At 40.6% G+C, this 15,005-nt stretch overlaps 1 protein-coding gene across 1 annotated transcript in view; it reads right to left on the bottom strand.

The window, feature by feature from the left end:
- The window catches only part of LOC128383541 (uncharacterized), a 28,848-nt gene extending 13,909 nt beyond the window's left edge, over nt 1-14,939 (bottom strand). Inside the window, exons 1-12 of the mRNA XM_053343149.1 lie at nt 14,901-14,939; nt 12,521-12,639; nt 6,156-8,472; nt 4,464-4,525; nt 4,153-4,191; nt 3,826-4,032; nt 3,140-3,621; nt 2,741-3,009; nt 2,524-2,658; nt 2,244-2,342; nt 2,103-2,140; nt 95-1,491 (exon numbers count right to left, since the gene is read on the bottom strand). Of these exons, the coding sequence (XP_053199124.1) occupies nt 95-1,491; nt 2,103-2,140; nt 2,244-2,342; nt 2,524-2,658; nt 2,741-3,009; nt 3,140-3,621; nt 3,826-4,032; nt 4,153-4,191; nt 4,464-4,525; nt 6,156-8,472; nt 12,521-12,639; nt 14,901-14,939 (5,203 nt within the window). The remainder of the gene's footprint in view (nt 1-94; nt 1,492-2,102; nt 2,141-2,243; nt 2,343-2,523; nt 2,659-2,740; nt 3,010-3,139; nt 3,622-3,825; nt 4,033-4,152; nt 4,192-4,463; nt 4,526-6,155; nt 8,473-12,520; nt 12,640-14,900) is intronic.
- Between the last annotated feature and the right edge of the window lie 66 nt (nt 14,940-15,005).

Genomic DNA, 15,005 nt, shown 5'->3' with positions numbered 1-15,005 from the left:
TTGAATACTTGCAACAAAATACCTTCTACAGTACATTGTGTTCCACATTTTAACATACTTCCCCTTTTTCTCCATTAAATTGTATCCAACATACCTTTTTGCATTGTTTTGTGTCCATCTGTTAACATTGTCTCCACAGCAGCTATAAGTGGGCTTCCTGCCACCTGCCTGTCCATGTGTGAAGTGTCTGTTTTTGTCTCAAGCTCTTGTCTAGTGGACTCTGGTTCTGGCGAGGTGTTCTGCTGGAACGCTAGAGACGCCGTGACAGAGCTTTCTGAAGTTTTGATGGTGGTTTGTGGGGTCTGAGTTTTGGTGTCTCCACATGATCTAGGAGTATTATCTAGAGGAGGTATTGGTATAGAAACATCTGGCTGAGTCTCAACAATACTGGTAAGTGGTTGACTCTCAATGGATCTGGCTGCTGGAATTTCAGGTACAGCCTCTGTAGCCATTGGTTTTTCACTGTTGCCCTCAACTTCCATGGGCTCGGTCACTTTCACTCCTGTTTGCCCAAGCTCCATTGGTTCAGTGTCTTTAACCTCTTTTGCTTCAACATCACCTTTGGAAAGTTCTGCTTGGTGATTAGGTTCAGAAACTGTCATATTTTCCATTTGAACAACATCTGCTGCAGGTTTCACAGATTGTTGAATCCTGGTATCAGACTCTTTCAGCTTAGAAGTCTGTACTACATGGTGATCTTCTGAAGCTGTAGATTTGGATGGTATACTTTGGGGCTTTGTTGCCATTCCTTCTTCCTTTTCATTGGTCATGGCTCCTGCAGCAGTCAATTTGCCTGGTGGAGTTTTGGGTTTCTGCATAGATGAGGCTGTTTCCACCTTGGAAGCAGAGACCTTCTCTTCAGTGACCATTTTGGTGCCTTTACTTGATTTAGCAACAGATGTACTTGTTGATTTATCAACCTCAGCTGTTTCTTTTGGCACCACTGCTGTTTCTTTAACAGTGATTTCAGATTTTTCAGGTGCAATTTTCTGATTAGCAACACAACCATCAGATGGTTTTGCAGATTGTTGAATTCTGGTATCAGAATCTTCCGGCTTAGAAGTCTTTACTTCAGCTGTAGATTTGGATGGTATACTTTGGGGCTTTGTTGCCATTCCTTCTTCCTTTTCTTTTGGCACCACCGCTGTTTCTTTAACAGTGGTTTCAGGTGCAATTGTTTGATTAGAGACAGTACCATCAGATGGATTTTTTGGAACCACAGGCTTTTGTTTTACCAACACTTTTGTCACAGCTCCCTTTGCAGCTACTTTGCTTGGTTTTACTTTTTTGGCAATCTGCTTTGTTGAGACATTTTTTGCCTTGGAAACCAAGACTTTTGCTTTAGTGACAGTTGCCTGACCTTTGGCAGCAATCTTCTTATTAGGCACTGTAAGCAGAGGCCTCTTAGGTGTAGGAAGGAATGCTTTTCTGGTGGTGCTTGTGGTGGATTTAGTGGTTTGAAGTGGGGAGACACTGGATGTGGCAGGTTTTCTGTAAAGAATCAATCAATCAATCAATGAATAACAAGACAATACAACAGGAGACCATAGGAGAAGAGCATCTATGAATTTGAACGAAATATGTAGACATTAATCAATGATGAACATTGGAGATGTTATGTCAATGTATCAATACATTTATTGATGTGTATCATGTCTATATATTCAGATTTGACTTCAGTTTTGACTGAGTAAGCATTTTAACAAGGAAGTGCAATTTAAAAAACATTTAAATCAAGCAGGGGGTTGATTTTTTTTACACTGTGTTCATCAGATAGCACTGTAGCACTCTAAGATTTGAATTCCTTGGATGACTTGATGAAAGGTATTGATCATACATGGGGTGAACACCATCATGTTCACAATTCCTGCACAATAATAACTAAAACATTTAGTTTTTGACATTGTATAATTTACATTAATGGCAAGCAGCCAACACACAAATACACAGAGTTTTTGTCATGAAATTAATTCCCAGTGCAGTTAAAACCATGTCAATGTTTAACAAGATCCTGATTTGAAAGAAATAAAAAACTTAAAGTAGGCAATAAAATGTGCATGCTCAAACCATCTACAGCCCTGCTCAAAAATTAAATATCTCACCTCTGAAGGGGCTTCATTTGCTCCTTAGAAACAGTCACCTGCAAACAGTAAACACATTTTAATCTGTATAGTAACATACTGAACTACAGCAGTCAAATTTTAATATATTCACATGTCAGGAAGGGAGGAGACATTTAGTACCTTCTGTTTGAAAACACAGACTTGAATGCCTTTTATGGTGAGGTTCTTTGTGCTCTTCAATTTCTGAGCATCTTCCTCTTTCTCAAAACACACACATGCCTATAAGGAATGGTTTTGGGGTTAGATTGACATTATTGACATTAATGTTCATAAAGTCTCATAACAAATAGCAAAATACAAATTATTATTATATTTTGCATGATTAAAAAATAGACACATAAAAAAATGTGAATGGCTAGCGAAATCAGACACAGAGTATTTTCTCTTGAAATGCACATACCTCCTGCACTTTACGATACAATAAAACCGATTTTGTTTTTCCAAAGTGCTCCATAGAAGTGACTACCTCATCGTGGGAGATGGAACTATGAACATTTTCTAGTATCACCATAGATGGAGGATAGGATTTACCAGCCTAAATAAAAAGAGAGGGAGAGCAACTTTAACCACATGAAGAAATGGTGACAATAAACTTAAAACTGAAACTAAACACCTACCTTAGCCTTTGCAGAGGTACTACTCTCACTCTTGAGCAGGCTGAAATTCGCTTTAGTCAACTCTTTCTTTGCTATAGAACAGGAGGATGAGGAAGAGGCAGCAGCAGAGGATGATTTCTTTCCGCTTGTAGAGGGTGGAGGTGAGGGGCGTTTTCCTCCTTTGGAAGTAGAGGGGGAGGAATTCATCTTTTTCAGCTCAGCCATTAAGGCAGGAGCCAGACTTTTAACCACAGCCTCAAGATCAGACTGGTCTGACAGGGATTGGACACCTAGCCAGAGAGAAAAGTCAGGTTATAATTTATCTAAAACCATTATATAGCATCATAACATGGTATTTACATTTAATGTACAGAATTATTACTTACGTCCTGGTATTAAAATATTTCCAATTTCTCATACCTGATGTTTCCAGCAGTTTCTTAGCCAGTCTGTCTGCTGCGCTTGACTTCTTTCGCTGGGTGGATGACCTGTCAGGGGTGATGTTAGATGTTCTTCTCTCATGTGTCCTTGTTGGGGACGATCGTTTTTCATGACTCCTCGTTGGTGACAACCGTCGTGCCGGGCTCCTCCTTGGTGACAACCGTCTTTCTGGGCTCCTCCTTGGTGACAATCGTCTGCCGTCACTCCTCAGTGGTGGAGATCGTCTCTCCTGGGTCCTCATCGGGGGTGATCGCCTGTTGTGGATTCTTGTTGGTGACGATCGTCTCTCACGGCTTCTCCTTGGTGATACTCGTCTCTCATCACTCCTCCTTGGCGATCGTCTTTCGTAGCCTTTTCGTGGTGATGATCGTCTCTCAGGGCTTCTTGAACGTGAGCGATGGCGGTGGGGTGAAGACGAAGGGGAACTGGAGCGAGAACGATGGTGTGAATCAGACCGGGACCTGAAGGAAGTATAGATCAATGATGCAATGAATCTACTGAAACTTTCAGAAAGTTTCACATCAAGTTTAAGTTTCTCAAAGTGTAACCATGTTCTGCTATTCTGTAAAAACGTTTCACATCTTCACCAATGCTATTACTTATATCAGAATGTATTTTCAACAGAACCTGATGTTACAGTCTTGTGTCATTTATGTCCCACAGACCTGTGAGCGTATCTGGAACTGCGCGGTGATCGTGATCGGCTCCTGTGTTTCTCCCTTCTACCATCTGAGCCATGGCTACGCCATGGACTTGAGGAGCGAGAGCGGGAGCGAGAGTGGGAGCGACTGCCATGCCTGGTTTTCTGGCGACGATATTGGGTAGTATGTGCAGAGGTTGAGGGAGAGGGCTTGATGTCTTTGCTTGCAACTCTGGACAAAACATGGTACAACAAAGGTTACATGAAAGACTGAATGAAGTCAGTCAAAATCAGTAGGATACTGGTTCACAGCTGGAGTGGCTGCTGCATCTCTACACACTGAGAAACTTACCTTGGCCCGACAGCTACCTCACCATCCCACTGTGGGTATCTGAATAATGAAAAATTCAAAATATGCCTATAAATACAGCAAAGACGACACCAAAAACAAAACCTGGCCAGGCAGTTTCAAGGTTGAAAGGTACTGAGGAATCTGAAGGTTTCTTGAGCTAATTACCACTTAAAGATACCTTGAATAAACTTATCGTAAAAAAAAATCCACCTACAAAGAATGGGATTCATTAGTAAGGAGCTATGAAGGCTGCAGCACTATAACAGAGATGGAGAGATTGTACCAAAGGCAAAAGCTTATCATAGACTTACTGTCTGCGGAGGAGTTTACAGCTCTCAAGGTGAAGGCTAGTGTTCTGGTGACAGATCCAATCCTAGTAGTCAAAACAACAGACAGCATTTAGATAGGCCTCGACATATGATCAACTTCATTATCACAGCTGCCATTTTTGTGATCATCTGACTACATATAAAGTTTTTATTAAAGACAGTTGCCTTTAGAAAGAGTTTAAAGTCCCTCATTGTCTGTTGGGTCAATGAGTACCCAATTCCATTGTCCACTGTTGTATGGTGTATGTATGAAATAGTGTTGATGCTGAACAGCAGGTCCACAAAAACAAAATATTTTGCCTTTCATAAAAAGGTGTTGAGAATAACTATACATAGACAAAAGCATAATTGGAAACAATTTTGGATTTTTTTCCCCTCTAACTCTTGCTGGCTTATAAGCCAGAGTTAAAGGCTCACAGATATTTAACATTAAACATAAACACAGGAGTCACAGCACCAGTCACAACAAAAAACAAAATTAAAACTTCTTCTTGGGATCTTGACACTGCGGTGGCTGGTTTTTCAGTTGGTGTCTTCTGTGGTGTCATAGAGTTGCATGATGTTATGTGAAGGTCCATTTGGCAGGGGTCATCATCAAGTATGGATTAGAACAAAAACAGACAAGCTGAGGAAAATTACATCTGGAGAAAAGGTGAACACTGGTTGAAGAAAGTGTGACTTTTTTAAGGAGCCAAAATATTAAGTTTTAGTGTCTCCCAAAGGAGGTAAATAATTAATGACAAGTGAACAAAACAAGAAAAAAAGAAAATATTTCTACAAATGATATGGTTCATAAAATATGATGGTGGTGGACCTCAGGTTCACTGTGTATGCTCAATGCCCAATTCACTATTTGGACCATTTTGGGATGCAACAATATTTCATAAAGTGAGAGCATGACTCCATATTGATTGCCACCATTACTAAAAGTCAGTTACTACTGTTAGCTTAGCTTCTCATATCTCATTACAATTATATATACGCATGGTTTTTTCTTTCTTAAAATGTGACTTACATGATCATAGAAATGTACTATTGCATATTGGAAAAAACACATTTTTAAACAGTTTTAACAAATTGCATTAGTACCTCTAATTTTGAAAAAAGCACTGATACATTCACTAGCAGATGTTAAAAAAGTCAAAACTGCATATACAATGAGGGACAGAATTTCAAAAACAGGGAGACATTTTTTTAAGTCAGCTTCCGATGTATCAGTTTTCAGTTTTGTAGGAACTTCATCATCAGCATGTCTTCTAAGCTCTTGGTTCCACTTTCCACAGTCGAATACTTGATGTTGACCATTTCTCATCATTTTACATCAAATTATCTAACAAACATCACTCCTAGTGAGGCTGGCAATATTCATTCCACACAAAACAGACAATAGTGATCAAACATTTAAAGTTATTTAAATGAAAATTACATTTGAAACTGTAAAACTGAATTACAGATAACACATGATTTGCAATTACACAGAATGCCTCCATGTCATGCAATGACCCATTAAATTATAAGACAATGTTAAGTCCTTTAAAATAGGCTTGAAAGTATTGGCCTTAAACTTATTCAAGATCAAAAACCTTGAACATTTCCAATAAACAAATGCTTTTTTTTTAACATTGACATAAATATTTCAAAAAAAGAAAGAACAGAGTGCAATCTGTCACTCACCTTCATATGAGTACATTCTTTGTTACAGAGAACACAGGTATGTGGAAAGATTCTGGGCGAGGCTGCAGCGTAGTCATGCATCATGGCTGGCGTTGGTAAACCCTTGGAAACTGTCACCTTTGCTGGAGGCTGTGAGTTGGTGGGTGGCAGCGTTGTATGAACAAAGTTCATTGGCATTGGCTGCAGTGATCCAGGAGGAACCATAACAGTTCGATGGTGGGGGGTGGGGTTAAACAATGGACGCCTCACGACATCAGTGATGCTGGGGATATGAGAAACAATGGGAACTGTTGGAACTGGTTTTGCTGCAGACAGAACTGTTGGCCATACTGTCTGCCCCATCTGCGAATGTGATATTGCTGGTTTCAGCGCTGTTTGTTGCTGCTGTGTCTGCGTCTGTTGTTTCTGCGCCTGCTGCTTCAGTGTCTGCTGTTGCTGCTGAGTCTGTGCCTGCTGTCGCTGCTGCACTGACTGTAACTGCTGCTGCTTTTTTATCTGTTCAGCAGCAGCTGAACCTTGTACTTCAGTTTTATGCTCATCCTTAGTGCCACTGCGGTCATTACTGCCAATGACTACAAGGCCAGGTCGGCTGGGATGCACACCGCGGAGCAGAGTGCAGGATGTTTGAGTTTTTGGCTTAGGGTGTTGGTTGACCTCTGGTTCTTTCAAAGGAACAGGTTTGGAGGGTTCAGTCTTGAAAATTCTGATGTCAGTATCTTTCTTTGGGAGAGAGAAAGAGCTGAGGGTTTCTTGAGGAGTCTGGTTTTGTTGGGTCTGCAATCGTTTGCTTGGGTCATTGCTTGAGGAGGCCATAGAGCTTAGTATTGAACTGTATGAAGAGCTCAGACTGGTAAGAGAACTCGCCTGATCATGGGAAGAACCCACAGTACTGCTTCTTGCTGCTACTGTAGTTTTTTGCAGTGGGTCCCAACTGTGGCTGCCACTTTCAAAAGTGTCCTTCATCCCACCACTATTAGGTCTACTGCCACTGGTCCTTCCAATCTCATCTCCAACTCCTCCAGCATATTTGCCTCTATGTCCATAGTCAATCACTTTACTTGGCTGGAGAATAGAAGATGATGTCTCCTCCTGGCGTATTCCTGCCCCTCCAGAACTACTAAAACTGTCCATTCCACTTATGCTTCTGGTGGGTGGGGGTTCAGGATGTGGTTTTGACTGACCTGCAGTTGAAGCCCTCTTGGCCTTCTGAATGCGGAGTTGGCGCAAAATAAATGGCAGGTTAGCAGGTGTCATCTGGTCTTCAGGGTAGGCAATGAGATGTTCCAAGTCCTCTTTTTCAAGTCCAAAGTGCAGAAGGATGTTGGCAGCTGATTCTGAGGTGTATTTGGGACGGCTGGGCTCTGTAGGGGCTGCAGGTTTGTCTGGCACTGGATGGTCATAATCCCCTAAACCTGGAATGGACACCTCACGTTCTCTTCCACTGGAGGTATTAAACCTACAGTCACCACTATTTGCATAGCAGGATGAAGAAGTGGATGATGAAAAAAATTTAGAGGGGTCATCAGCAGTGGGTCTCTTGTAGTCCGACAAGTCCAAAGAACCACTGCCACTTTCAACTTTTGAATGTCTAGCCATATGTCCGAGAGAGGCCGAGGTTGAAGACATCGAGTAGGAGGTCCCCCCTGTGCCTGAGGAGAGCAACTGATCCCTTTGAGAGTTGAAGTAAGTGCCTTGACCTGTAGGCTGCTGCATTGGTGTGCCGAGAAGCCTCACCTCCTCTCTGGCTCTGCTAATATGCATGTCTATGGACCTCTCTATGTCCTCATCGATTGTGGGCCTACCACGTTCAGGCCTGTAGTTCATTGACTGGGGACCCATGGATGGAAGCATCCCCCCAGAGTTGGCGGAAGTCCCAGAAGAAGCTCCAGAAGAGCCGGGCCCCATATGAGGGGATGCCCTTCGAGGGTCTCTCTCTGCCTGTACACCGGGGAGTCCATATTGCCCCTGGGTGGATCTTTGGTTTGAAGAAGCATAGGGGTTATACAGGGGATGAGACATGGTGTTCGCAATCTTCAGAAGGTTGAGGAGATGAATGGCCGCAGCAGTAGGGGAGGGGGGTGTTGCGGGTAGGGAGTAGATGTGTTGGAGTTGGTTGTCAAGGTTGCAGTTCGGCCACCGAAAAAAGAAAACGTGGTTTATCTGCGTGATTGCGAGCTGGGCTTTGAGTTGAGCCAGTTGCAAGGAGGCAGCCTGCTGGCCAATCAGGAGCAAGCTCCCAGGGAGCCCTCCAATAAGGGGGCTCCTTAGGGGCCCTGTAGCAGGAGAGGGGGCACAACGCTCCAATTGCAACGCAAAGCTGAAAAGTTTAAAAAAAACAAAAGAAAGGGTTACTGATTGGGACAGAACCTCTGCAACTTGGATGGGTAAAAGCCATCATCTGGAAGGTCTTGTCTTGAGTTGTCCACTCCTGTGGGATACACACTCATTCAGCCAATTTTACTTCCAGGGGCCACATACATGCACAAAAACCATGTATACGCCTCATGTATAAGTCTACAGGTCTATGTGATGAATTAATCATATGGACAGTATAAATAGTTGCACAGTTGTATGTATTGAAAGGTGTTCTGGCTGTAGGACAAGCTGGTCGATGCAACCCAACCAGTGACACAGCACTTTTCTTCCTGTTTGTTTAATTGACACGTGTAAAAACTGATAGAAACAGGCTTCAACCATTTGTACTAATTGTGGGAACGGAAATGACATATGCACAGCTTTATAAATCTGATGAAAAGAAAGCATTTCTGGCTTTGGGCATACATGGCTTTGGTTATGAATCCACATAAAGTTTTATGCAGATGGCCCCTGGTCTTCACTAACCATGAGGAACAGAGGAAGCAAAAACAACAAAGCACAGATAAAAAAGAACAGTTAATAAATATCAAGAACAGAAAAAAAACAGATTTATGTCCTTTTCTGGCTCATCTCTGGTAAAAAACAGTCGAGAGTACTCCACCAATTTAGCATTGCATTCCTACATTACACTGTCCGAACATAGCCCTTACATTATTCACAATGCAACTTAACCACCAGCAGTTTGATGGGACATAGGCTACTGCCAGATTCGAGCAAAGTTGAGGAGCAAACTGCATTGGTCTTGTAACCTCACTTATTTCTCACTCCACATTCCCCAGAGTTAGGGGCTGCCACAAAAGCCTTTCACAAGCTTTATGCAGTAGCACTCCTCAAGACCTGTAAACAGAGCTTAAGGTGTAAAACAGGTGGAGTTCCTCTTTTAAAGTTGGAACCAGAAGACAGACAAAGACCATTTAACATATCCCAACTGTGACTTCAATTTCAGGATGTGACATTCGACCATACTGAATTAGGATGGGCATAATCGATCAATCACAAGAATCTTGTCAATCACATGATTTTTTATCGATCAAATGCTGGTATCAAATAGAGGTTGTGTTACGTAGTGTGAGTCTTGAAGCAATGCAATGAATTTAACTATGTGGCAGCAATGAGACGTCTTACCAATGGGAGGGCGATATTTGACAGTGAAAATGGCTCAGCTGTCTACATTTGCCTGTTGGACTGTCAAATATCTTTGGAAACCTTGTCCCCTGAACCTGTCCAATGGTAGACTCGGGTGGATGATGACTTTTTGAAATCGATGACCAGACTTTGACACCTACTTCACAGTGACTACTCAGCTCTGTGGTGGTGAGAGAGGAACCAGGGTTTACTCTCACTTTTTATGCCAACAAGTGATTGCAACACTATGAATTTCTTTCAGAATAGAAAGTCTAAAAATAGGGATCACTATCCCCACAATTTAAACAATACCACCCCTGCCCCCCTCTCTATGACGGTCAGCTTTTCACTTCGCCTTCAAGTGCGGCCATTGGAACAATTGTAAACACATTTGATTTCAGACGTGGCCACACAACAGGTCATAACAACCAGTTCAGATTGACCATAAATCAACCAAAAGACTCAAGACCATAATTTATTGGATAAGAGGTTAGGTAATGTGACAAGATGGAATACAGATTGAAACACCATCAGGATCATTGTGATTTAAATTATTGTATGTGGCAGTAAAATTTCAATCATTTGGAACAGCAGAGGAAAGAGAAAGGTCACAAAAATTAAAAACCTTTTGAGTTTTGCCTTTCATTAAAAAAAAACAAAAAAACACAAACAACAAACTGGAAACACAGGTGCACAGAGTGGTTATTTTTTAGGTGATAAAGGTTAACATGACTAGGACCACCCTGACAGTTGTTTACTAATGTAAGAGTTACTCCAAGTGGGGTTTATTTTCTGTCAAGGTAGCAGAAAAGAAAAAAAACTAACAAAACAGACATGAAGCCAACACTAAACAGGTTGGGAATGAGCCCTATTTGGTCCTAAAGGAAGCCACTTGATACTGGAGAGCAGTTCAGCTGTCAGGGACATCTCACTCGGCTCCGTTCTGTCAACCTGCTACTTCAGATGGGGTCGACCAGCCGTGCCGCAACACATTAGGGACATACAACCAGTGAAAGAGCGAGGTTCTATGGCATTCATTTACAACAATTTGTAAAATACTGTCTGCGAGTATTACAAAACACTGTGCCGTGTTTTGGTGTCTGATTAGCTCCAACAATGCTTCCTGGATTGTGTTTCATTGTCTCACCACCACACTATTTTAGCTGCCTAAATTTAGCCAGAATATAATGAGTGTGCTTTGGTTTTTTAATAATCATTATATTCTTTTAAGTGTTAAATAGCATTGATTTAACCCATTTTTTGGGTGGTGTGAGGTTTTGTATCCTTTTATTAATCCATTTTAATCAGACATAGTGTAACACCAATAAGTTTTTGTACATCTCATCAAATAATGTAGAGCCAGACTGAGTGGTCATTGTAGTTTAAAGTGATGCTGTGTGATGCAGACTCAAAAGTTCACTAGAAGGCTAAGACCTTTAATTCAACTCAAAGAGACATAAGTGAGCAAAACAATACGAGACAAGAGCAGGACAATTTATGCACCTAAACTGTTCCATAGGAGGATTGAGGGCAGCTGTGGGCCCATTTAGAGGAAGTGGCGCCAGATACATTATCTATTTTGACAGGTCCCAGACCTGTAGCAGCAATAAACTTAAAGCATATGACATGAACATAAATTATTTTGGAAGAACCCTAAATAGAACAAAAGCATCCAGAGTGGGCCAATGGAGTTGTAGCACATATCATCCAAACTGCATGCAGGTATATAAAGGAATTAAAAATGCATATTCAGGACTACTTCTATAGAACTTCCGAGCGAAGTAGACTAAGTCCACAGCTGCGTAAAATTCTTTGCTTTGTCAAATAAACACTTTATCTTTGAACTTCCAAACATTGCCTGCATCGCTTTCTTCAAATTTTGAACACGACAGTGGCTAGCATGTATATATTGCATCAAATACCACCACTCCTCTACACCTAAATGATTTGATTTTTTACACAAATGCATTTTAAACGTGTTCAAAGTGGGCCAATACAGGTCGCATTAAACTGGAGAACACTTGCCTTAATCGGCTGTGAGCAAGCGCATACAAATGGTCATATTTTGTAGATGTGGGTGCAAAAAGGATCAATTTAGTGATATCATTTGACGGGAGTTTTGAGGGGTTTTTTTCTTTTATAAATGGAGACTGGTATCACTAAGAGCACCAATAAATATCAATAAAATCCTGCTGATACCAATCCCTAGTTGTAGGCTGGTTTGTTGATGTGTGTCCCTCATATTACATGTTTTAATAGTACTGAGAAAATTATAATTGTCATCTCATCCACTGTTGATAAAGACTCGATCCTTTTAAGGGCAGCGTGGTTTGCTCTATCTTTGATTTACTGCTCATACATTTGTGTACTTATGCTGTGAGGTTTGGGTTTTGGTTTTTTTTTACACCTGTGTGGAGCCTCTGATGTGGTCACTTACTGATTTTTATACATCAGAGGCGCTGACATCAAGCACATAGGCCTACATGCTTGGCTCTGTGAGTGTTTTCTTTTCACCAAGAGTCATAGTTAGTCTTTCCTTCGAGCTGCCTTATAAGTCTCTGTTTCCAGCTTTGAACGATTACAGTGTGTTTGACATTATAACCAACCTTTAAACCACACAATATACACATTCAATACGTTGTACGGCGGATTTTTAAAAATGTACAGCCTTAAATAATAATAAATGCATAAAACCGAGCTTTAACTAAAATGGCGTGCTCCTGGTAACTTAGCAAATATGAACGCTGGCCTTCAGCAGGTCCCAACAACAAAACGATCACCCGGTTTGACAAACACCGAGAACAGCCGCGTTAAAACCCGACGTTTCGTTTCGTTATAGTATAAGGAAGGTTTTGCTTGCATACCTCTCGTTATCTGTGGTGTGTCCCCGCAGCTTCGGCTCGCTCAAACTTGGCTTCGACCTGTTTGCAAACAGGCAATCTCTGCAGCCTCGAAGTAATACTTCCGGCCAAGCGTGTCGAGACTTCAGAATAAAAGCCTCACAGGGTTGGGAAGCTTACTTTGGAAATGTAATAGGTTATAGATTACTAGTTACCCTTTTTAAAATGTAATAATTAATATAACTATTTCAATTACTTAGTCAAAGTAATGTAACTTATTATATTTGATTACTTTGAAATTAATTTCTATTTTTCTAACAAATGTTTACAGCTGTTAGGGTAAGTGTAAAGTTTACACTAACCCTAACAGCTGTAAACACACCAAAATCTAAGTTGAGGTGTTTTCATACATGATTTATAAGAGAGATTATTTCTTATAAAGTACGGGCTTAATTGGTAGGCTACTGTGACACCATATAAAACCACATGTGCTCCAAATAAGCCCACGTCATGATCTATTCACTACATATAAAGTATATTGATTTCAAATTATTAAAAACAGCAATATATGTATTCATTAAAATGTTAGATATTAAAAAACGAGGAAAAAAACATCCTGAGCAAAATCTTAAAGGTCTGACTTGAGATGTAACCAGCTTTGTAATCACTAACATTTTCATTACTGTAATTTAATTACACTTGTTTTGTGTAGGCCTAATTAACAGAAGTTAGTTACTGATTATTACTAATGAGTTACAGCCCTTATGATACCTCAAGGGGCCTACAGACAGTATCCTCTACAGTGTTATGCTCAACAGACCAATACACAAAAGGGTACTAAAATTTAGGTTGTACACCTTAATGGCCACTAGATGGCAGTGCAGCAAATTGCATGATTTGTACTTGATAACCAAAGAGATTGCTGATTTAATCTTTGCACAAAAATACACTATATGAGTTAAACTGTGTGTGCGTGTGTGTGTGTGTCCAGCAATGACAGAGTTGAAGAGACCTGTGCAAGATATCAGAATAAAACTTCTCTTTGAGCAAGACTTGGTTTGACACAATAACAAACAGAGCAGATCAAGAAAAAGGTATGTACACAAATGTTTTATTCCTCTCTGTGGTCCTTTCCATAATGTTGTCAGCCACCTCTGAACCTGTCACTCTTAAAAACAAGTACTTCCAATGGACGTATATTTTTAATATTTAGCATATTGTATTGTCATCATTAGTCACTTAGACACAAAAAGATGAGAAAGTAGGGTCAAGGTATTTCTCTTGCAGACTCTTGCAGTTATTGACTGTGCAGACTGTTGAATCAACAGTTTATCAAAAGGTGACGATGAATAGTATAATTAAAGGGTCCTCCTCCATTAGGTATTGCACCAAATTACTAATATATCCGCATTATCCCCTGCCCCGGACCACAGGGCTTAACACCCGACCACGACAAGACAGCTGACTGGCAGTACTCTGGCGGCGTGTGTTTGTGTGAGCCAAAAGAGGCTCGGTTTTATTTTCGGTCGGCTGTCATCGCAACCATGCCAGAAAACCCAGTCTCATGGTGGTGAGCTCGCCATTACATACACACCCCATGTCCCGATAAGGACTACTGTTCCTGACAAGGTTGGTGTTTATACAGGAAAAGGTCCCAAAGAGGTAACAAAACACACACACATTTATGGAGACAACAGAGCAGATTTGGACACAAAACAGACTTTGTGATGAAATTGTTTTGTTTTAATGGAGTTTGACATTTGTGTAACATAGCACAAAAAGTAAGGACATTTGTGCTTGGTAGGGTATTTCTTTGTTGCAACAATGCTTCTTGGCAATAAATCTTATACCATTGGATAGCCTGTTTATTTCCCTTTTAAATGGTGCCACATTTGTAAGGAACATGCATTTGTGGGATGCATCTTGCTATACAGCTTATCTTGCTGTTGCTATTGACGCTTGTTTTGAGGTACCAATCAGACACCAACTGAGCAGGTCAGTTGGTGTCTGTTCCAAGAATCGGCATGTCATGTTTGACTGATCTGGATAGGGTCCATTCGATAGGGCAACTTCAAGCTGGTGTTCCACAAAGTTGCAGCATTATTTGGAGTGAGCCCTAGTACCATCTCCGTCTTTTCCAGAGAAGAATATGGCTCCTATTTCCTTGTATAGGCACAAATTATAATCTTGGAAGGGAAGATAGTTAATAAAACTTAATTGATCATTACCAAGCAAGTTTATTTATCTGACTTTTGTACATCATATGGAAGTTTAAATTATATTCACACGACTTTAAAATTTACAGGTCCCATAATAATGGTTAATTTGTCTAAAGATGTCATGACTCATAATAAATATCAACTTTACATAAAAAGGGTCAGTTTCTCTCCTGTGTGCAACAGACCACATCTCCCATCAGTAACACTGCTTCCTCTTTTGTCATCTTTACTTCAAGAGGTTAAACAAATAGTTTAATAATAATAATAATAATAATAATAATATAATATAA

This window comes from Scomber japonicus, chromosome 22 (genome assembly GCF_027409825.1).
Source record: "Scomber japonicus isolate fScoJap1 chromosome 22, fScoJap1.pri, whole genome shotgun sequence".
Taxonomy (NCBI): Eukaryota; Metazoa; Chordata; class Actinopteri; order Scombriformes; family Scombridae; genus Scomber; species Scomber japonicus.
This window is presented reverse-complemented; position numbering and strand designations above follow the sequence as displayed.